The sequence below is a fragment of the Siphateles boraxobius genome, unplaced genomic scaffold (genome assembly GCF_051911475.1).
Source record: "Siphateles boraxobius isolate OS27281-9 unplaced genomic scaffold, OSU_SipBor_1 9, whole genome shotgun sequence".
Lineage (NCBI taxonomy): Eukaryota > Metazoa > Chordata > Actinopteri > Cypriniformes > Leuciscidae > Siphateles > Siphateles boraxobius.
The window spans coordinates 33,385,416-33,409,448 of record NW_027509219.1 but is presented as its reverse complement, the minus strand read 5'-3'; the positions used below and the strand labels follow the sequence as shown (position 1 = coordinate 33,409,448).

Here is a 24,033-nt window from a genome sequence, read left to right as displayed (position 1 = left end):
TGGAGGGGAAGAAAAAATAAAAAAAACGTTTTGATTTGAGTGGATAAAAGGGTGAGACTGAATTACGGAAAGAGAGCGAGAGAGAGAGAGAGAGAGAGAGAGAGAGAGAGAGAGAGAGAGAGAGAGAGAGAGAGAGAGAGAGAGAGAGAGAGAGAGAGAGAGAGAGAGAGAGAGAGAGGAAAAAAAGTGTTTTTATTTGAACTGAGACAATAGCTCGGACTGTGACAGATGCAGGTATGTTTGGGTTTAAATGTGTAATTTTAAATGTGTAATTCAGCATCGCTTCGTACTCACTCTCCTTTAAAAAAAGCAAAACACGTGACAAAAATAATAAGTGCATAAAATCAAATGCAATTGTTCAGACCTACTGTCATGAAGTCATGGAGACAAACATTACACATCTCTACAGGAATGGGCTCTTAATGACCCCACAGGGCAAGTTATTTATGAACAAAAATCTAATTACTGTTGCAAGTGTATAATATTAATTCCAAAGAAGGTCCTTCTGGATCAATGATGAACCCTCAACAGCCAATGAGCACTCGGTGACCTTTGACCCCCTCCAACCTCATAATTTTCCTCCAGACGCGTCCATCATTCCGCACGGGTCAATATTGACATGATGGCCGGTCACCAGGACCCCTGCGACCAATCAGAGCCTGCAGATTCCAGACATGCAGGGACAAAGCAAAATGCATTTTCTCGCACTTTCATCTTCCTGTCGCAAAATGCATTTTCTGCTGCACACAACATTCCTTGTTTTGTCTGATTGATAGTTTATACGTTTTTAGCAAGTAAAAGGCCTTTTAGGATAATTCTAAAAACACACCTTCAGGTTGTGTTACACATGTCTTTTTGTCCATATAAATATTAGCATCTGCAGCAAATTGCAAATGTTTGGGCCTCTGAATAATACTGAGGTGCATGAGCTCCATATTCTCACTATATCATTCTATATGAGCCATAAAAGACTTATGTATCAATTATGATATACACACACAAAAAATACAAATGCAAGTTAGAAAGAAAGGACAAAAAAAACCCAAAATGATTGAAATATGTCCCATTACAAATGCATGCCCTTATTCACAACTATAAATCCAAGTACAAAAACTGCATTAAATTACCATTTATAATTCTGCTGTAAAATCACAATAATGCATGACCCTGAATGGCTTATTGCTTTATTTAAATGTTTTCCCACCTCTCTCTAACCATGTGACAGTAACTCTGGGCTAAAGTGAAGGAGGTAGATGAGTTTTGAAAGGTCTAGTTAATGTTGATTGGAGGGTAATATGCAAGACTCATATGAGCCGCAGTCAGGATCATTCCCTGTGGGCGGTTCATGGGCCTGCCAAACGATCCTCTCCACGTGGTGCTGGGATTCTGACATTGCCTTTTCAAAAACCCCTGGCTCTGAACTCCCTCGACATACAGGACTAAAACTCACTCCGGGGTATTTTGGGCCATGTTTCGACTCCTTTGAAAACTGTTGGATGAGTCATTTTTCAACGACAAGAGAGAATGTTCTGGTATGAACCTAAAGCGAACAGTGATGCCTCCAAGGGAAAAATCACTGGCCACCCCACTGGCCTAAACCAACTAAGATTTTTTTTGTTTAAATTAGAATAATAATTCAACGTCTATACACCAAACACTTTGCTTTAAAATTTCAAAGAGCAACAAGCACGGCTTGGTTTTGAATTCTCTCAAACCCTATCAATTAAAAGTGTAATTCATTTACTTTTTTCAAAATGTATATTTTTTCTTTAAAAAATTAAATGGTAAACAGTTTGTTTGTACCTGCTTGCTCCCATCTTCGCTTACAGGTGCACAGTTCTGGGTACATAAGGTTGAGCCAATCGCCTGAGCTGTAAATGTCATGTGACTATATATCATGACAACACCAATTGCCTGATAGCAACAAAAGAACACACTCAGTCCCGAATCATTCGCTAGTGACTATCCTGAGCTTAGATGAAAGTCCATTACACACATTTAAGAGCTTCATAATAATAATAATAATAATAATAATAATAATAATAATAATAAAATGCGATAAAATACATTCAAATTAACAAATCAACATTTAAAATAAAATATAAATAATATATGAACATTCTAAATATTAAAAAATAAAATAAAGTATAATAAAATAAGATAAAATATAATAAAATAAAAAGTATAATAAAATAAGATAAAATATAATAATATTAAATATTAAATAAGATAAAAATAAAATAAAAATATAAATATAAAACATAAAATAAAAAAATTACTATAATATAAAATATAAATAATAAATAAAATCAAATAAAATGTCTAGGTTATAACATCTACCACCAGCCAAACCCCGATTCCCTTGGTCCCACCCTAAGATTTCCACAGTCCCATCTGGTCACCCTATTAAAAATCTCCCTGAGGCGACACTGCCAGTGATCCGCTCACTGCGGGTGGTCTCTTCCGCTGTCCGGCTGTGGAAAGCAAACATGGAGCGTTTCGTTTAGTTTAGCCTACTCTATCTTTTCCCATATTGTTTTGTTCAGGCTGATCTTTTCCATCTCTCGGTGCTAAACCAGAAGGATAACCCCTCTATTCTCTGTGGCCAACGGAAAGCCATGTGATTGTTGCAGCTGCGCATCTCGTCACATCCGTGAATGCGCTCATGCACACACTGCCTGAATGTGTCACAAAATAACACACCTATGGAGAAAGACGGATTGTATTGAGAAAGGCCTTGAACTTGTTTTTCTTTGTTCCACCCTGTGTGAGTTGGAGGATGACAGGGCCGTAATGCATTATGGGACGTGTTTTGATTTGAATACAATCAAAGATCGGGGGGGGGGGGGGATGAATCCCCGGCCCTATCAGCTTTTAACCCCCTTTCGTTGAAACACCCCCCATCCCCCCTTCGACCACTATAATCGCTTGAACCCTCTATGAATAGCTCTTTGTCATGGGATAGATTACAGTTAACGTTGTCCTTGTTGCTCTCCGTCTGGCAGGCTTACGGCTTCGTCCCACAGATCAGACCGAGGTACAGACACACGGCCTAATGCTTGTGCCCCGAAGGCACGGATCAATAGAGCAAACGTTTTACTGCCACTAATTTCAACCAGCTATTTCTAAATGACCTGTTGGGATTATTGGGAAACCCTTTAAATGGATCTAGATGTCAGTCAGTGATATATAACACTGAACTGAGTGATCCTGAGCTTTGGAATGTCTTAATGTTCATGTGGAAGTAAATGATTGGCTAGACTATAATCCATGTAAAAGTGCAAACAAAAGTGCAAACATTTCAGCTGATACCAAAACTAAAGATCCCAATATAAATCATTTATGTTACTATGGTCTCAGCTTAACTCCACCCTACAACATCCTATTACCTCAAAACTACAAAAACCAACGTCATCACTAAAGTTTTTTAATGGCTTTGAAAGAAGTCTTTGAAAATATTTTGAAATGTAATTTATTCCTGTGATCAAAGCTGAATTTTGAGCATCATTACTCCAGTCGTCACATAATATGCTGATTTGCTGCTCAGATTTCTGATTATTATCAATGTTGATTGCACTTACTTGAAAGAGACATATTTTGTAAGTATATACTGCAACTAAAAAAAAATCTATTTAATGCATCCTTGCTTAATAAAAGTATTAATTTGTTTAAAAAAACAAAATCTTACTGACTCAAAACTTTTGAAAGATAGCTTAAATTACATAATATTGCATATACTTATGGTTAGAAAAAGATGGTTTAAATGGTTTAATAAAAAACCCCCAGAAAAAAAAACCAGCAACACTACAAGCAGGCTTTAGCATAATGGTTAGAATTTAATTAAATGAATAGCAATTCATGACTTTTGGCAATAAAATCTTCTACAGTCAGGTGATTTTATTCTACTGGTACTTTTAATGCATGACGTCCACTTCCAGTAACCCATAAGCCATTTCTGCAGTTAAAAACAGGTATTTTGGAGAAGGAAACAAGTTTGGTGATCCCATTTCCACAGACATGCGGTCTAAAAATGGTCTGATCTGGTTCCTTGATGCCCTAGATTAAACCCACGTCTTTGTTTGAGACAGTCCTTCTTCTTCTAAGACTCTGGGAATATGATATCTCTAGTTTCTTTGCTCTTTTTACAAGATGACTACACCTGTTGAGTCTGAGCAGAAAGACAGGTTTCAGGGTAAACTCAAATTCTTCCTTCTACGTTTTTTTGCCATTGTTTCCTTCTTGACTGATTAAACACAAGTTACCTAGACTTCAGTTGAGGAATCTAAAAAATGTGAAACCAAAACCAGTGGCAAACCATAGGTCAAGCAAAGGTAACGTGACATTGCCTTTGAATAGATCTGGCGATGAAAGAGTATGTTGGAGAATAGCTGATGAGTTGGGGGAGGGGACGTGGTGAATGAGGGGACTGACCACTACATGTCGTATACGTGACAGATTTGGGAAATTAACCTGCTTCCAATTGATTAGGCTATGCTTCTTGCTGTATGCAAAGCTTTGGCATGAATTGTGAACATGACAGGTTTAATGTGAGTAAGCATTAACATGATTCAGATTTTTTGTTTTTAGTTTAGTTCATTTTAGCTGAACAACCCAAAATGATCAGTGAGGACATGCATGCACTTATATTTTGTGCACTTTCCCAGATTGCATTCAAAGCATTTACTTAGGTCTGCTTCCAAAAAAAAAAAAACTGTTAAAAAAATGAAACGCCGCACCCCACAGACAGACAGTAGCTTTATCACATTGCGCTCCCTCGGGGGGCTCTTTTCCTAATTTCTGTAATTATGAGGTAGAAATTGCGGGCACATTTGATCAGCTCTTCTTAGACTAATGGCTCTTGACAGAACAGGCCGAGCGTTCAAGATCCACACCACACATGGTGAACTCTGCTCTGCACATCTCCATCCAGCTGTTCACAAAGAGACGGCATGAAACGCCATTCACAACACATTAAGCGTGCGTAATGAACCATATTTACAAGAGTAACAGAATATTCAGCTTGAAATAAACATGCTAGGCAAACATTAAGGTTAGCGAACAAACCACCCATCGACAAGCAATTTGTCCACACCAGATTACAACTACAAGACGCAACAAAATCAGTCAAATATCACAGCCAATCTGAAGACCGCGTGGACAGAGTCTCTCTGCAAGCACAGTGGATAAGCAACAAAATGGATAAGCACATAATGAAAAATAATGATTTTAACATTATTAAAAATACATACTGAGTGGCTGAAACAATCTTTGTCAGTTCACAGTTTGAATATCCTTTTTCCAATTTATTTTCAAGATCCGAGGTGAATTATCCATTGTTGCTTTCAGTAGGCCTATGGCTATAAAGGTCACACAAAATGATATTCAAACTAATTATTAACATTAAATAAAGCACATAATCGGTGCCTGAGATTATCATTGTCATACTTTGTATGTTGTTTTTTCAGTTTTATTTAAAACCTGTTTCTAAAATAGAATCTTCAAGTATCGTTGTAGCGGCTGGTTAGGACAAAAACTCTGTTTAACATGGAAAAGTTACTGTTTATTGCATGTCGTTGCAACATAACGCATCTGGTAAGGACACAGTATTACATTTATTGACCCAAGCTGAAAATTTGATGGTGGTTTTGACTTCCTCAGAAACCAACCTTGCAACCACATACTGTAGCAGTGTACCTAAAAACTATACAGAACACCATTCATGTTTGTGTAATAATTATAGATGGGAAAACCATTCTACTTAAACACCCATTAACCTGATCTGCATGAGTTATTCTGGTATTTTTACGAGCAAGTTTGTTACACAACTTGTCATGGAAACATTGACAGATGCTACTCATGAGCCTTGACTAAAGTGAACGGAGATGTGGAAAGACCTAAAATAAAACATGGTTCTCCTTCCTTCATGAGGGTTTCGTGGGCAATGTGCCACAGCTGTCAGCCTGCTGCCGTCCCAGCCTCTCTGACCCAATCAGAGACCTCATCAAAGCGGTCGAACCGCCCAAAAATGCAATTAGCTCTCATACTAATTTGAAATTCAGCAAATATCTTATCCACTGATTGGACACTTCAATGTGGCCCTTTCTCTGATGCATGATGAACTCAAAACGCTTGGATTTGGATGAAGTGCACAAGAGATGCAATGAACATAAACAATGACTAAAACCTAAACAATGACTAAAGTACAAACAAAAAGTTAAAAAGTGGTCTAAATTAACAGATAATTAACATCTAAGATGTACCAGACTCATGCACTAAAAGGTTCAAGCCAAAAAGTGCAAGACTGTGCATTAGTGATTTATGCACTTAAGGAAAGATGTGACATGGCATACGTGATATAAGTTGATCAAGATGGTAAGTTGACACTAAATTCAACTGATGTGCATGGCTCAAACAATTAAATTTTGGAGTCAGAAAGAAACTTGGGAGCAAAGCTACACTTTAATTTAATGTGTGCACACCTAAACAGGTTCTAATAAATCTGATAAAACCATGACACTTTTCGACCAGTTTGTAGCAGAATTATATTTAAAGATGTGAGGAGATCAGGTTTCAACTTGTCATCCGTGGTGAGACGCGGTTTGGGAAACTTGCATCCTTTTAATTTGAGAGTGGAAATGCATCAGATTGAAAGCCGTGATATGCTTCATCTGTTGCCAGCGTACTCTGACATAGGGGTGAAATTAAACAGATGCAGCTTAGAGAAAGGGGAAAGAAGAGGTGATTTCTTCCTTTCTTTGACGGTCCTTACTCATTATTTACTATGTTTTGTCAATATTTGTTTTATCAAGAGGAAAACCACTTTTTCCCCATTCTCTCTTTAACCCATGACTCACTATCTAAACACCACTGAACAAATCTGAATTGATTTTGCATTCGTTTCCTCTAGTGTGCCGACAGACACGAGTGCATCAGCTCGAGACACAGAGGGGCTCATCTGAGAACCACATGCTCCTCCTGACAATCACAGAAGATCCCACAGGGAAAACATGGAAATTTACATTTAATCTTCTATCGAAAACCAATTCAAGTGAAAACCAGAACTGATGTCAATGTTCTTGGAAAAAGCACTATGGTGGAACTATCAGGGTCATGCCTGTATAAATCCAATATTCCCAAACCTATCTCTTCTTAAATCAGTCCTGCTGAAAAACAAATTTCTCTCTTACTGGGTCAAACCCATCAGATCCGAGAGGAAACACGTGGCCCCTGACAAGCCCGCTGCAGTTTAACCCCAATGTCCTTAATCCCGGATCCCGCTCAATACCCACAACCCCCACGGGCCGTAACGTCTGAGCACCCCCTCCTTCCCTTTTCTCCCTCCAGCATCTGCACCAAACACAGACACACACTCTACATAATTACAGGGCACTTGTTTGGGTGGGTCATTTATATGTGGATATTCGTTTAACAACACAATGCCCCTCCCCCTTCAATAAATTCCAGAGCACGACCCCTCCTTCACGTGCGGTGGGGCAAACGGCTGCGTTTACACCGCCAAGCACCTCTCCGGGAACGAGTAAAGCACCCAAACAGCCTTGAAAGTTGTTTCAAGGGAGCACTTGGTGAATTGCCCAGGAAATCAGCCTTTTGCAGGCCTTGTGTCAGAACCTTTTGGAGAAACAACAACAGGAACTATGGTGGGCTATTGAGTGGATAAAGCCTGTGGATGTGGCCCCCAGAGTCTAAACAAGAGCTTGTAAAACAGAGAACTACGTCTAAAGAACCCAATAGTTTCTCTTAACAATAGCAATAACAGCTTTCAGTAACCCAGTGACAAGCCTCTAAAACCTAGCTGGCATCTGAGAAGTTTCCAGAAAAAATTGGCTTTTTGAGTAGGTGCCTAAACGTATAAAATTCACCCAAATATAAAAATTCTGTGATCAATTTTTCAGCCTCATGTCATTCCAAACCAGATCATGTTTCTTTTTGTAATTTCCTTACATGATTGATTTTTTTTTATTCTAAAAGAAATATTGCTATTTCTTATTTTGTTTAATACTTTTATTTAGTAATAATAATCATACAAAAATAACAATCATAATACTAACACTATAACCATTAATAATAATCAGTATTATTATTACTACTATTATTATTATTAGTATATAGTCAATGATCTATAATCAACAAATTTGTTCTTATTAATAATAATACAAAAATAAAATACTACTAATACCAACACTAAAATTGTTAATTACAATATTGTTATTAGCAATAATAATAATAATTATTATTATTATTAAGTATTATAACATTGATATATATTTTTGGCCAATATTATAATTAATAATATTAATAATCATAATAATAATAGTTATTATAACATTTTTGAAGAAAAAAAACATCTTTGTGTTGTGCAGCCCAACAAACCTGAAGCTTTTTTATTAGCTTTAAATTTATTTTTCTATTAGAAAAATCGCAATTGGATTTTTTACCTCCAAATCGTGCAGCCCTATTTGACATTAATGTAATGAAATCATAAACACATCACAGTGAGCTTCAGAGACGAAGCACATAAAATCCAAACTCATAAAAGTCTAGCGGCAGCATCACTTCCAGTCTCTGTCCTGCAGGATATTAATGGAAAACTGATTAATGTTTAAGGTGACACTCACCTTTGTAGTTCGGATGCACTCGTGGGGTGTATCCGCCGAATTTGATGAGGATGGGGACGTTGTATCCCAGCCGGACCCACTCCACCACATGTAAGGGAAAGAGATTTGGAGTGGTGGCCCCTTCTGATGGAGGAGTCAGACTGCAGTCCAGCTCAGCAAAACCCCCGACTCGTCCCCGGACCACCGATTCAGCGCTTAGACCTGTGTAACACAACCATACACACGTCAACTCAAATATTCCCTGATAGTCCAACTGATTTATGCAGGATAGTACTGGTTAAGTGCCATTTCAAACCATTTAGGCTGGTTAGGGCAGGTCTAGATTAATTTATGCTGGTTAATTGGGATTTTGTGCTGCTCCAGACTGATGTTGGTTTAGAGCTGCTCAAGATGGATGTATGCAGGTTAGCACTGGTCTAGACTGATTTATGCTGGCTTGCAGTGGTTTTGAGATGGTCCAGGCATATTTATTTTATTTAGAACCTGGCCTAAACTGAGTTGTGCTGGTTAGCTGTGGTTTAGAGCTGGTCCAGATGGATTTTTGCTGGTCTAGACTGATTTATGCTGGTTGGCATTGGTTTTGAGCTGGTCCAGACTGATTTATACAGGTTAGGAGCTGGTCCAGATGGATTTCTGCTGCTTAGCACTGGTCTAGACTGAGTTATGCTGGTTAGCTGTGGTTTAGAGCTGGTCCAGATAGATTTTAGCTGGCTAGTGCTGGTCCAGATGGATTTCTGCTGCTTAGCACTGGTCTAGACTGATTTATGCATGTTAGCATTGGTTTTGAGCTGGTCCAGACTGATTTATACTGGTTTTGAGCTGGTCCAGACTGATTTATACTGGTTAGGAGCTGGTCCAGATGGATTTCTGTTGCTTAGCGCTGGTCTAGACTGATTTATGCATGTTAGCATTGGTTTTGAGCTGGTCCAGACTGATTTATACTGGTTTTGAGCTGGTCCAGACTGATTTAAACTGGTTAGGAACTGGTCCAGATGGATTTCTGCTGCTTAGCAGTGGTCTAGACTGAGTTGTGCTGGTTAGCTGTGGTTTAGAGCTGGTCCAGATGGATTTTTGCTGGTCTAGACTGATTTATGCTGGTTAGCATTGGTGTTGAGCTGGTCCAGATTGATTTATACTGGTTAGGAGCTGGTCCAGATAGATTTCTGCTGCTTAGCACTGGTCTAGACTGAGTTATGCTGGTTAGCTGTGGTTTAGAGCTGGTCCAGATAGATTTTAGCTGGCTAGTGCTGGCCCAGATGGATTTCTGCTGCTTAGCACTGGTCTAGACTGATTTATGCATGTTAGCATTGGTTTTGAGCTGGTTCAGACTGATTTATACTGGTTAGGAACTGGTCCAGGTGGATTTCTGCTGCTTAGCAGTGGTCTAGACTGAGTTGTGCTGGTTAGCTGTGGTTTAGAGCTGGTCCAGATGTATTTTTGCTGGTCTAGACTGATTTATGTTGGTTAGCATTGGTGTGGAGCTGGTCCAGACTGATTTATACTGGTTAGGAGCTGGTCCAGATGGATTTCTGCTGCTTAGCACTGGTCTAGACTGAGTTATGCGGGTTAGCTGTGGTTTAGAGCTGGTCCAGATAGATTTTAGCTGGCTAGTGCTGGCCCAGATGGATTTCTGCTGCTTAGCGCTGGTCTAGACTGATTTATGCATGTTAGCATTGGTTTTGAGCTGGTCCAGACTGATTTATACTGGTTTTGAGCTGGTCCAGACTGATTTATACTGGTTAGGAACTGGTCCAGGTGGATTTCTGCTGCTTAGCAGTGGTCTAGACTGAGTTGTGGTGGTTAGCTGTGGTTTAGAGCTGGTCCAGATGGATTTTTGCTGGTCTAGACTGATTTATGCTGGTTAGCATTGGTGTTGAGCTGGTCCAGACTGATTTATACTGGTTAGGAGCTGGTCCAGATAGATTTCTGCTGCTTAGCACTGGTCTAGACTGAGTTATGCTGGTTAGCTGTGGTTTAGAGCTGGTCCAGATAGATTTTAGCTGGCTAGTGCTGGTCTAGAATGATTTATGCTGGTAAACAATGGGCTTGAGCTAGTCCACATGGATTTATTCCGGTTGAGAGTTGGTCCAGATGGATTTCCACTGGTTAATACTGCTGTAGAATCCTTATGCTGGTTAGCAGTGATTTGAGCAGGTCCAAACTGGTTTACACTTTTTTAGACCTTGTCCAGATGGATTTCTGCTGGTCAGCAGTGGTTTTGGGCTGGCCAAGATGGTGAAGAGCATAGGTGTGCTGAGATTGTTAGTCAGCAAAGCTTAGCTGGTTGTGTTGACCATTATGTCGGTCTTTTCAGCAGGGAGAGAAGTGGATACAGCTCAAACAAGGAACTTATTTTGAAGAGTAATGCAATTCAGAAACACAATTAAACATGTGACCCTTCCGATGCTTTTTTAGGATAAATTAATTTAGTTCTTCTTAAGATAGTCAGTAGAAACAACACACAGCAAGGAACAAACACAACAAACACATTGCAATTGCTGCCTGCCATGCACTTTCTGTTTGTGCTCAAAGCACATAGATCAATCCCAAATGGTGGAAAACTTCAATATTTGTCATTGGAGGCAAGTACTGCATTTACATTATGTACTCAATGATAAAACCAGCAGTTCTGATGTCCTGGAGAAAGCAATAGACAGGACACAGACAGGAACAAGAGCCAACAGGAGAATGTGAGATGAAAAATGAGAGCGTGACTGAGAAAAACAAGACACAAAAGAGAAGCAGGAGGGTGATGTTACAAAAAAACACATTAAAGCGGGGCGAATGCAAATCCAGATTAAGGGGGGTGGGTGCAGGGGAGATGACATGCATGTAAATGAACATACAGCATGTTAATATGAAGAACGTCTGTGACACTTTCTCCCAATGGGACAGACAAAGACAGTCTCATTAGGGTGAAACTCACAGGAGAATAAATAAATAAATACAGGTTGATTACATAATTTTTTTAAGTAATAATTATAAATATAATGTAGATAAAACATCAAAATAAAATCTATGATAATAATAATACAATATATGATTTATATTAATAAATAATAATTTTAAAATGTTTTCTTGATAAGAACATGTACTGCCAAAATCGCATTCTCATTACCTTAAAATACTGAAAACAATTGTACATTAAACTTAAGTACAACAAATGCTACCATAATGTATTATTACGACTGTACTTTACCAATACAATGCATAGTATATAAATAGTTTAGCTTTTATTTATTTATTTATTTTTTGCATTGCATTGCATTTTCGGTTTGCATTATGGTAATGATAATTTGGAGGGGAAACTGTCTCAATGCAAAAAAAAAAAGTCCAAAGAAAACATTTCACTTTCTTAGGGGTGAAATGTGGCCTGGACATTTTTTGTGAGATTCCCCCATTTACAAGCTAGACTGTGAGAAGTGTCAGTATGTAGACCCTCAAATTCACACGATGCAAATGCATTTGGGCAGTTTTGCACCCTGGTCACCCTCCCATGTCCCAGAGCTGGTCCATGCATCTCGTCTCGCCTGCGATTAGCAGTAATCTCAAAGATGACGCTCTCTGAAAGAACCACAACCTCCCCAACCCTGCCTCTGTCCCGAGAGCCCCTGGGGTGCACACATGGCCAGCCAGCCCTGAGACTCACACACCCCGTGCCTTGAGAGAAGGGAAATCTAAATCCCAGATTGATCTAAATCCGGATTTGCAGATTTCATTTTTTTACAGAGAGGATTTGATCCCTCTTCCCCCCCAAATGTTTGGGGTGTTTGCTCCTAAATACCAGCTCAAACATCACAAGCGCTCTAGCTGGCCACGGGACAGGTTTTGTGCCATAAGGAACATAGAGGGTCGCCTGTTCATTAACGAACGGGAATTAACCCCTCCACCAAACGTGTTCTGAGAGTAAACAGGCTGAACTAAACCTGGTGTGCTGTGATATTCTGGTCATGTCTACACCAGCAGAAGAATCATGAAGAGAGAGAAAACAGACACAAATGGACGGATAACAGACGGTGTGAATGATAGAGTGAGGATGGAGAAAGCTTGAAAAAAAAAATCAATGATGAAAGAGGCAAAAGAACAGCATTCATTTACAGTGGAGCAATGAATAAATACAAAGTAAATTTTTAGGACCTAAAAAGTATTTGAACAGTTGTGATATATATTCGGAATGTTATTGGATTCCATAAAATATTAAAGCAAGTGTAATTTATTATAAAGACATTCTTTAACTCTTCAAATGTCAAAACATGTTGATTAAAAAAATTAAGCCAAGAATGTGAAGTTAGTGAAGAGATGCAGCATTTGAGACATGCACAAACAGACGCTTATTCTGATGCAATGACATTTAAGTGAATAAAGTGTCCAAATACTGTGATTTTGGACTGAGTGTAGCAGGACTGGAGGCGGCAGATGTACTTACACAGTAAAAAGAAGGCGGCCGCGACGGTGGCATTAAGAAGCCAGAGTTTCTTCTGTACCATGGTAAACTCTCACATACCATCACACATTCCCCACCTGAAACACAAAGACACACACAGAAGTCAGTCCTGAGAAAACTCTGTCAGCTCTCCATTGTGATAAGACAACATGAGGAATATTTTCCGGTTAAGCATGTTTTGTTCTTTAGACAGTTAATTCATTACAACTCATCTCACGTTATCATTTAAAAGGGACTATATGTAGAATTCAGAATCCTTGTTATTAGCGACACCGTTGGCCGTTAATTGAACTGCAGTCAACAACTTACTGCTTGCGCTCACACTCGAACAAGAAACTGAATGTGATTAAAGGCCCCGATATATTCATGGCAAAATTTTTTACATTCATTCATATACTTTTAATGAACATCCAGACGCTGTCCACTAGGGCTGCACAATTAATTGAATTTCTAATTGCGATTACGATTACGAATGCCTCGATTACGTAATCGTTCAAAGCCGCGATTACAAAAGAAAATGCACTCTGCGTGTGTGTGTTTAGAGCATAATTGTGTTATGAGAGGCGAATCCCGGCTACTTCAGAAAACCCAGCACAATAATAATAATAATAATAATAATAATAGATTTTATTTATAACGCACTTTTCATTCCAAAGAATCTCAAAGTGCTACAAAAGAGCAACAATACAATAGCTACAGAATATTAAGAACAATAAAATCAGCACATAAAAGCCTTTCTAAATAAAAAAGTCTTCAGTTCTGCCTTGAAGGTGTCCATGCTCTGTACTTCTCTCAGATCACTCGGAAGGTGGTTCCAAAGCCGAGGTGCAGCTGAGCAGAAAGCTCGGTCCCCCATAGTGCGAAGTCTTGTGGTCGGGACCCGAAGAAGTAGGTGACCTGATGATCTGAGAGTGCGGGAGGAGGATTTCAAGGTGATGAGTTCTTGTAGATAAGGTGGTGCATGACCAGTGATACATTTGTGTGTGAATAGCAGAATTTTGAATTCAATCCGTGATGAAACAGGGAGCCAGTGGAGTGAATGTAGGATGGGAGTTATGTGATCATATTTTCGGACTCTCATGAGGACTCTGGCAGCGCTATTTTGGATGTATTGTAGCTTCTGCATGTTTCTGGCAGAAATCCCAATGAAGAGTCCGTTACAATAATCCAACCTGGTGGAAATAAAAGCATGAACAAGTTTCTCTGAATCCGAAAGGGTTAAAAGAGGACGTAGTTTGGAGATATTTCGAAGATGGTTGAAGGAGGTTTTGCAGATATATTTAATGTGTTCATTGAAGGTCAGCTGCGGGTCAAACCTAACCCCTAGGTTTGTAACTGAGGAAGAGAAAGTGATGACTGGGTCGTCCAGGATGAATTGAGATACGGGAGAGGAGTGGATCTGTTGTGGGGTTCCAACAAGTAGTGCCTCAGTTTTACTGGAATTTAGCTGGAGGAAGTTGCTAACCAACCATTCCTTTATCTCCAGTAGACATGTGTTGAGTCGCTACAAGATTGCGGAGGAGCTTGGACCAGTTTTAATAAAAAGTTGCAAATCATCCGCATAACAGTGGAAAAGATAGTCCATGTCTGCTGATGACAGAACCGAGGGGAAGCAGGTATAGAATAAATAGAATAGGGCCGAGAACCGACCCCTGCGGAACACCACACGTAACAGGGAGCAGCCTGGACTCATATTCTCCTAAAATGACTCGTTCAGACCTGCCAGAGAGGTAGGATTGAAACCACTGCAGTGCTGTTCCCGATAGTCCAACTATATTGTGAAGGCGGTCCCGAAGGATGGTATGGTCGACCGTGTCGAATGCCGCTGTTAGGTCGAGTAGAATGAGCAATGATGGTGATCCTGAATCAGCTGCCATGAGAAGGTCATTTGTCACCCTTAGCAGAGCTGTTTCGGTGCTGTGGGCCGAACGAAAGCCTGATTGAAAAACCTCATATAAGTTATTGTGTTCTAGATGGTTGTGAAGCTGAATGGCGACTTCCTTCTCTAGAACCTTTGATAGAAAGGTGAGGTTGGAGATTGGTCTGTAGTTTCCCAGGACCTCTGGGTCTAGAGTTGGTTTCTTAAGTTTCGGACAAATGACAGCAGCTTTAAGGGCAGGAGGGACAACGGCTGTTTTTTAGTGAGAGATTAATAAACTCAGTGATGATTGGGCTGACACTGGAAATGAGCGACTTGAGCAAAACAGTCGGGATGGGATCCAGGATGCAGGCGGACGGCTTCATTTTATTGATGATTTCCTCAACATGGCTCTGCTGAACCTCGGCAAAGTACGGAAGGATCGTCAATCCACCGGACAGGGGGTTGGAGGACGATGGAGACAGTGATGGAGAGCCAGATATAGATTTAGAAGTGCGGATGTTATTGACTTTAGATCTAAAAAAGTCCATGAAGCTGTTGCATCGCTCCACTGTGGCTTCAGTGGATATAGATGATTTCGGCTTCAGGAGATTGTTTACTGTAGAAAAAAGCTGTTTAGAATTTCCAGTGTTCTTATTGATGAGGTTGGAATAAAATTTTGCGCGTGCACCCTTCAAGGACTTAAGATAAGCCTTTCGATGGTCACGGAAAGCAAGATTGTGAACAGTTAGACCAGTCTGTTTACAGCGTCGTTCCAGGATACGGCCATCAGTTTTCATTTGCCGCAGTTCCTGCGTGAACCAGGGTGCAGAGCGTTCGAAGTTGACTTCCCGTGTCCTGACAGGGGCATGGCGGTCAAAAACACTGCTCAATGATGTATTGTAGTGATCCACTAGTCCGTCCACTGTTGTAGAGACTGGGCAGTTTATATTGGACTGAAGGTCTGCGGTGAAAGAATTTGGGTTTATTTGCTTCCAGTTCCTGAAAGATATTTGGCGTTTTGGTCTAATGATGGGCAGTGAGAATGTAAGGGCCATAGAGACCAACTTGTGATCAGACACGCCCAAATCTTTCACCTCCAGGTTGTTTATGGGGGCCGCGTCAGTAATGACAAGATCTAAGGTGTGACCCTTGGTGTGCGTAGGAGGTTCACATGTTGGTGGAGACCAAGACAATCGATCAGACTCAGGAAATCTGTTGCAAGATGACAGGAGGGTTTGTCAATATGGATATTAAAATCACCAAGAATAACAATCCTGGTTGACATAGAACAAAGTGATGTAAGTAGATCATGTATTTCAGGGAGAAATGAGGAGTGTGGTTTGGGGGGACGGTATATGAGAAGCACTGTCATGGAGTATGGAGGTTTACATTTGAAGGCTAAACATTCCATTGAGGTAAGATCAGGCAGTGGCAAGGGAGAGAGTTTCAGTTCGTCCCGATAGATTACGGCCAAACCACCCCCACGTCCAGAGCTGCGTGATTTTTCCATATAGACATAACCCTGAGGGCAAGCTTCATTGAGTACTGAGTGGTCGCCAATATGACATACCAGGCAGTGACATAAGTGTACGCTGAAATAAAAAGTCTTTCACCTCAGAAAAACGGACTTTACTGTCCTGTCAGCCATTATACTGTGCTCGTAGCGCGCACTCTTCAATTGCACGCGCAAATGCGGCGGCGCGCGCTGTGTATCACTTCACTGTATAAAGTGCAAAAGAAACTACGAGCATGCAACATCGTTGCAATGTAAATTAGTATGTCGTGGAATAAAAGTAAAATACCAATAAATCACGTGTTAGCTGAGAAGGATTTGTATGCAGGTATGATTTTCATTCTATTCACCAGGAGCTGTTTCATTAACAGTTCTTGTTAGTATTGTGTATTCACCATTGTAAGTGTCATTTCCATAACCCAAAAATGCCCCTTTATTTTCATTTTGTGTTATTTTTTATATTCTTAAATGACTGCGGTGGCTTATATCAACATTGTATTAACATAAACTAGTTTGGGACTGCTATTTAATTGCTTTAGCATAGTCCTAATGTTTTTCTTTACTATGAGTCATTCTTACAATTTATGTGTATGTTAAGTAAAGGGGCACAGTACTTGTGTGTGTGTTAACAATTTTTGTGTAAACATGTATTATAATATGCCTATATATATTCAATTTAAATTGTGATAATCGTAATTAATAATCGCAATTACAATTTCAAGGGAATAATCGGCAATTATGATTTTTGTCATAATCGTGCAGCTCTAGCTGAGAGCGACGTGTAGATGACTATGTAAATATGTGCTGCACGCTTTCCTCTCAATAACTATAACACAACAAAAATGTCAGCGTTGAGAAATCGGCAGCAAAGAAAGCAAATCATAGCGATGAGGATGTTTGCACAAGCTCTGCAATTCACCGGCATCATGACAAGAGATGAGGTCATTAAAATACACTTTTATGCTAATTTGATTATAAAGTCAATTTATATATTTAAGAATATATATATATATATATATATATATATATATATATATATATATATATATATATATATATATATATATTTATATATATATATCTGCCTGGCTATGTGATTCTTTGCCTGACACATTAACATGACAGTACAGAATGGCTCTTTCTGCATTATCCTGAACATTGTATATGCATTTCCTGTGTCATAAATTTGGGTGTATTCCTCACAAAATAAGAGTTGTGGACTATAATTATGGTGCTTTTTGTCATTTTAGAGCTTGGATTTCCTATTTAGGTTTTTTTATGTATATGTGAGTGCATGAAGACTTCCATGGCATAATGCAATACTAAGAGCTGCATGAGCAATACTAATGTCTGTTTTCAATTTTTAGTAAAAACCCTTTTAATTGCAGAGATTCAAAACGTTTCGTCTGAAAGTACAGACAAACATCATGAAATCTCCAAGTTGTCTCGAACATCACCCGCCAGTGACCCAGAAAGCAAACACACCCCATGGCTTACAATAATCAACTCTCCACTCCATTCAATATTTCTCTTCAGTATTGTGGAGGAGTTTCCTTGCAAAGTGCCTGGAAATGAAAGCAGAGGTTGGTTTAATACAGCGCTGGCAAACATCCACTCATATGATTGAGCACCTGAGAGCAGCTAAATCTCCCCAGCCCGTCTCCCACGTCGACCATTCAAAGCCACTAATACCAGCTTATTACTTTAAGTTAATTAAAGCTAAAGATGGAGGGGGAGGCTATTTTAAGAAGGCATGCGCAATGGCAAAAAGCATGCAAACGTGTTTTGGTTGGTTTTGTGTTGCTGCACACATTTATCTAAGAGAATGCAACAAAAAGATAGGAGGAACACATAAGGATCTCTTTCATAAAGGTAACAGGTTTGTCGGCTACATTCTGTCTGGTTCAAGCGAACATGTCAAGCTCATCATATTTCATGAGGGGAACTCAAATCTCTCATCTCCATTTTTTCCATCCCAAATCACAAGATTTCCACAACGCATTGGAAAGTTATTGGCTGAACAGTCTCAGAACAACCGCAGGTATGAAATAAACCCCACATTTATGCCGTTTCCACATCAATATATCCTCTGTTTGGAAATCTTAGACTGTGAAAATGCTTTTGGGGTCTAGAAAAATATGCTTTTTATAAGGGGAAGTGTATATTTTGTTACTTTTAAAATATTCTCTCCTATCCCATGTTAACAAGTAACACAAATGGTGCAGGATGAGTTACAGCCCTGTGTTCAAATAATTAACCATAAGTATGAGCGACAGCAAATGTGATGCTTTACTTGGCAAACAGCACTAATCAACAAATTTGGTGTAGGAAAATATTGTACAAGTAAAGTCATATTTTAAATAAACAGTTTGAAGGTGACTAACCAAGAGAAAAAGTTTCATTTATGCATGTTACAGCTTTGTTGAAGTCATGTGAATACATGTACAGAGATCCAAAAGTCACAATCCCAAGGCTATGATCCTCAGTTCTGGAGTCAGTGGTTCACTTGCCTGTATAAAAGGCTCAAACAGGGTTCAGGCCACATGAACTGATCTTGAAACCGGCCTTAAGAGGTGCCAGATGAGGGCAGGGCATTGTGTCCCTCCGCATGGAGTCTCTCACCGTCAAGCTGTTGAACAAGGCCTCCTTGTGAAAGTGTCTTTCAGAGAGAGGACTGCAAGCAGTGAAAGATAGGCAGAGAGTAAAGAGACTTTCTGCACCACAAGACTCCAGGTGTCTTACTGCGGCCAAAAGGTTGAAACTTTGCAACAAAAGTCAAGAACTTGTGCTCTGTGGTTAGGATGAAACCTTCAGAAATCATTCTAATTTGATGATTTGATGCTCAAGAAACATTTCTTCTTCTTATCAATGTTGCTTATTATTTAGTGCATTTTTGGAAGGAATCACAAAAATGCAAATGATAAACCAACTTGATACCACCATGTAAGCAGAGCAGTAATATTTCCTCCAAAACGGAAAGCGCATTTCTGAAGATTCCTCTCAGTCCGCTCAGGGCCGCTCGCTCACCCCAGAATGCCTTTTGTGTTACCTATGCTTGTTCGAGAATATGTGAAATAAGCAATAGGTCTAAGGTTAAAGGACAAGTTCGGTATTTTACACTTAAAGCCCTGTTTTAAGATCGTTTCTGATGAAATAAAACGTTTAAGATTGAAATTTGGACAAATTCTTGGGACAGCAGCATTTGTCCAAATTTCAATGTTAACCATTCTATTTAGGGGTTGCACGATCCGCCTTTTTTGCCTCCGATACCTGGGACTCAGTATTGGCCGATACCGATCCGATCCAATACTAAAATAGTAATTAAAAAGTGCCACATTACCTAATAAACTGTATTTGTATGCCTCACTGTGGGGAAGAGACTGTGATTATTCTGTTGTTAAAGGCATCAAAGCTTGACTTAAAAACAATACAGACAAAATATATACTATATAATTAAAAGACATTTATTTTTAAATTTTAAGTGCAACTTTTTAATGAAGCAGCAACATTTGATAGATTGGACAGAACAACTAAGGCTATCAATAAACTGCCATTGCGCAAAAGTATTGTAATATGAAAGGGTCCAATTCAGAGCGGCACCTTTAGACTATAATAGACCTTTATCTACAGATCTACAGTATAATAATAGGAACATTGACTCATCTTGGGGAGTTTCATCGTGTTGAGTGTTTTATCCGAGCGCGACAAGCTGTTTGAGTGCTGAATGGAGAATGACTGACAGCCGCAGCAGAGGGAAGCACTTAGGTGAAGATTAATTTAACGATTTAAATCTCTACCTCACATTAAACTATATGTAATGGCTTCAGAAAATGTGGAATATAGTACACGAAAACATTATATTGCTTTTTAATGTTTTTGTGCCTTTTGTGTTGTATAACAATAATGTTCGTAGGCTACAATATCGGATCGGATTTGGATGGTCTCGCCTGGCGAAATCCGATCCGGCAAATATTGGTAGTATCGGAGCAATACCGATACGGAGTATCGGATCAGCGCACCCCTAGATCTATTTCATCAGAAACGATCTTAAAACAGGGCTTTAAGTGTAAAATACCGAACTTGTCCTTTAAGGAGTTACATGAATGTAAAGCATCAAAGTTAAGAACGAGAAGAAGCTGAAACAGAGGGAATGTGGAGAAACCGAGTTAGCAAAGATTCATTTTGTGATATACTCGCAGCAAAGTGCTATTTTGTTCTTTGGTTAGGGGTAAAAAGTAGTTTGAAATACCTTTGCAGCGATATACTGTTAACGAAAATCCCAAAGTATGTAAATATGTGCTGAGCACTTTCCTCTCAATAACAAAATGAACATTGCAAAAATGATAGCGGTGAGAAAACAGTTAAGAAAGCATCTGATCATAGCGATGTGTGCATGTTTGCACCAGCTCTGCAATTCAACACTATCCAGTCAAGTCACATCAGGTTTATTTATACCACTTTATACAATCTTTCTTTAAAGCCACAAATATCAACTGTTATCTAAGCCAACTGTTTGAGATATCTATTAAAGAAATCCATCACAAACAGAAAGATGTTCACATGCTCTTCCTTATTCACTCTACTCTCTTTTAGTGCGTTTCCATTAAAGATTTGCGCAAAACTTTTGCGATTTTTTCTAAATGTCGACAAAAAACTATTGCGAAATGATGGCGTTTCCATTAACCGATGTTATCCAACTAAAACTTAATTTATTTATTCCAAAAATCATGGTGACGGATGTTGGTAGGTTTATGCATATCCCAGCCACTGCACTGGCCATTATCATTAATCGAAGGAGACGTATGTGTTATCGAAACGATAGGTCATTTTCAAAACAAACAAAAAATATTTAAACTTTTTAACTACAATTGTTTGGATTGAGCTGATCTGCAACGCACCGGGAACTACGTCATCACGTTGAAAGATCAGCTCAATCCGAACAATTGTAGTTAAAAAGTAAAATGTAAAGTATATTTTTTGAAAATGACCTATCGTTGAGCTAGATAAGACCCTCTTCGGGGGCAGTCATGGCCTAATGGTTCCCAGTTGGACTGGTTCGATTCCAGTACCGGCAGGAATATGACTGAGGTGTCCTTGAGCAAGGCACCTCACCCCCAATCGCTCCCCGGGCGCCACTCAAGGCTGCCCGCTGCTCCGGGGGTGTGTATCCACGTTTGCAGTGTGTGAGTGTTCACTACTCACTACTCTGCTCCTAATGTGTGTGCACTTACTTGGATGGGTTAAATGCAGAGGTCAAATTCCAAGTATGGGTTATCATACTTGGCCATCACGTGTCACTTTCACTTTCACTTCCTGCGATCGTGCACAGACTGTTGAAGCACTTCAAAGACCTTTGAAACTGCATTGATTTGGACTTTAAAACAATGGTTGCCATTAAAGTCCATTATTCAAAGAAAAATCCAGAAATGTTTCTCAAAAAACGTATTTTCTCTTCCACTGAGGAAAGAAAGACATGGATATCTTGGATGGCATTGGGGTGAGTAAATTATTAGTAAATTTTCATTTTGAGGTGAACTAATCCTTTAATCGCAAGAAAAGATCCTTATACTTGAGAGCGGCACATATGAGGTGTTTATGAGTGTTTCTCCCTCATATCTGCTTCAAGCTCTTCATTGTGGCATTTCTTTGAGGTTTATCCAGAATCTTTTATGAATTTAATAAAGAACTCCGTCTCATATTCTGTCCAAACATACCGCGTCATCTACGTCAGCTGACCTGTAAATGCGCAAAAAACTGTTTCCATTGCAGTTTTGCGAAATATTTATTTTTCGAATTGCCTGAAAAACCACCTCATGCGAGCGTAAAAACTTTTTTGCGAAATTGACGTGTTTCCATTGGACGCATTTTCAAATCGCAATTTCAATTTGCGCAATCTGAAGGGTAATGGAAACGCGGTTACTGACATTTTCATTATCTCCCAAAACGAGCCTTTACAACATCTTCAAGAAGAGGAGTGCCTGAAACAGTTGCGTAAGACAGGCTAGAAGGTCCGAGGGCATGATGGGACGTGCTCTGCAAACCGTCCGATCTTTGATCTTGGCCTTGACTTAATAAAAAGTCTCCGGCACACTATATGAAGCAAAAACAATCACACTGCCACTTGCTATTTTGTGCTTAACTAGTTAAGACCTATTACCATCTGTTTTTGACCCAAGTGTGTCCAGCTGGACCAGCTTTAGCAGATAACAGACAATCTCAATCTAGCTGGCACACCTCTGGAGTTTCAGGGTGATCTGCTTTGGTGGTTCACAGCCTCAGTCGACTAACTGAATTAAGAAACATGCCAGTGACCATCTCCATCATATGAATCTGACTATGAAAACAATCATTCTGCTAAAACAAATATACCACTGATGTTCCATTTTACATGCTGGTAAATGTTCTTTTCAGCCTTCAGTCTTCAATTCACTTAAAGGATTAGTTCACTTTTAAAAAAAACTTTTGCTGATAATTTACTCAGTCGAAAAGAAATTAAGGTTTTTGATGAAAACATCTCCAACTCCATATAATGGACTTCAATGGGCCCCAAATGTTTCAAGGTCCAAATGACAGTTTCAGTGCAGCTTCAAAGGGCTTTAAACGATACCATTGCGTATTACGTGCCGTCACGAACGTGCATCACAGAACAGAGCAAGGCGAGCATTTGTGCTTATAAAACTTAAACTTTTTTATTTATTTTTGAAATGACCGATCGTTTCTCTAGATAAGACTCTTACTCATCGTCTGGTATCGTTTAAAGCCCTTTGAAGCTGCACTGAAACTGCCATTTGGACCTTGAACCGTTTGGGGCCCATTGAAGTCCATTATATGGAGATAATTCCTGAAATGTTTTCATCAAAAACCTTAATTTATTTTCGACTGAACGAAGAAAAAGAGTAAATTATCAGCAAAAGTTTTTTCAAAAGTGATCTAATCCTTTAACAGTAACGGCTAAAGCTGTTTGCTGGGCCACTTGCCATTTTGATCGCATTAGGTGTGTGAGTTATCCTCACCATAGGCTATGCGTCACTCTTAGCTACGCTGGCAGAGGTGTTAGTGTTGGGTGTATATTTCAGAAGTGATGACCTGAACACGATTCAGGGTATTAAAAGGTGAACTGTGATCAGAAACGGAAGTTTGAACCAACTTGAGAGACTCAAAGTCAAGTGTGAGGATAACACCTGTTCAGTGTTTACCGTACATACAAATGCATTAAAAACACAAGCCACAACTAAAGCTTTTAACAGAGCAAATGAAAATGAATAAAGAAATACTATCGTAAAGCCCCTCTCGATTGCACAAAGTTTGATAAACGTTTTGCCACTTTAAAAGTTATCAAACAACTCATTACAAGTGTTGTTAAAATAAATACATAAAGATAATATAAACAAAAAAAGAGTGAACAGCTAGCGTGGACAGCTAGTCGCAGACACAGCCTGATTAGCAGCTGTATTATTCTGCAGATAATCCTGGATGATCCCGGCTGCCATAGGGCCAAAGCATAGGTCAAGCAGGTGTCACAGTGTCTGGTTTGTGTTCCCTGGGTTGCCACTAGAGGTCCTCGTTCTCACGGTGTCTT

At 39.4% G+C, this 24,033-nt stretch overlaps 1 protein-coding gene across 2 annotated transcripts in view; it reads right to left on the bottom strand.

Moving 5' to 3' along the window:
• The window catches only part of igsf9b (immunoglobulin superfamily, member 9b), a 54,484-nt gene that overhangs the window by 19,764 nt on the left and 10,687 nt on the right, over positions 1-24,033 (bottom strand). For both annotated transcript variants that reach the window (XM_077222624.1, XM_077222625.1), the window contains exons 2-3: positions 13,063-13,157; positions 8,637-8,837 (exon numbers count right to left, since the gene is read on the bottom strand). In XM_077222624.1, coding sequence (XP_077078739.1) covers positions 8,637-8,837; positions 13,063-13,123 — 262 coding nt within the window. In that variant the 5' untranslated portion in view covers positions 13,124-13,157. The remainder of the gene's footprint in view (positions 1-8,636; positions 8,838-13,062; positions 13,158-24,033) is intronic.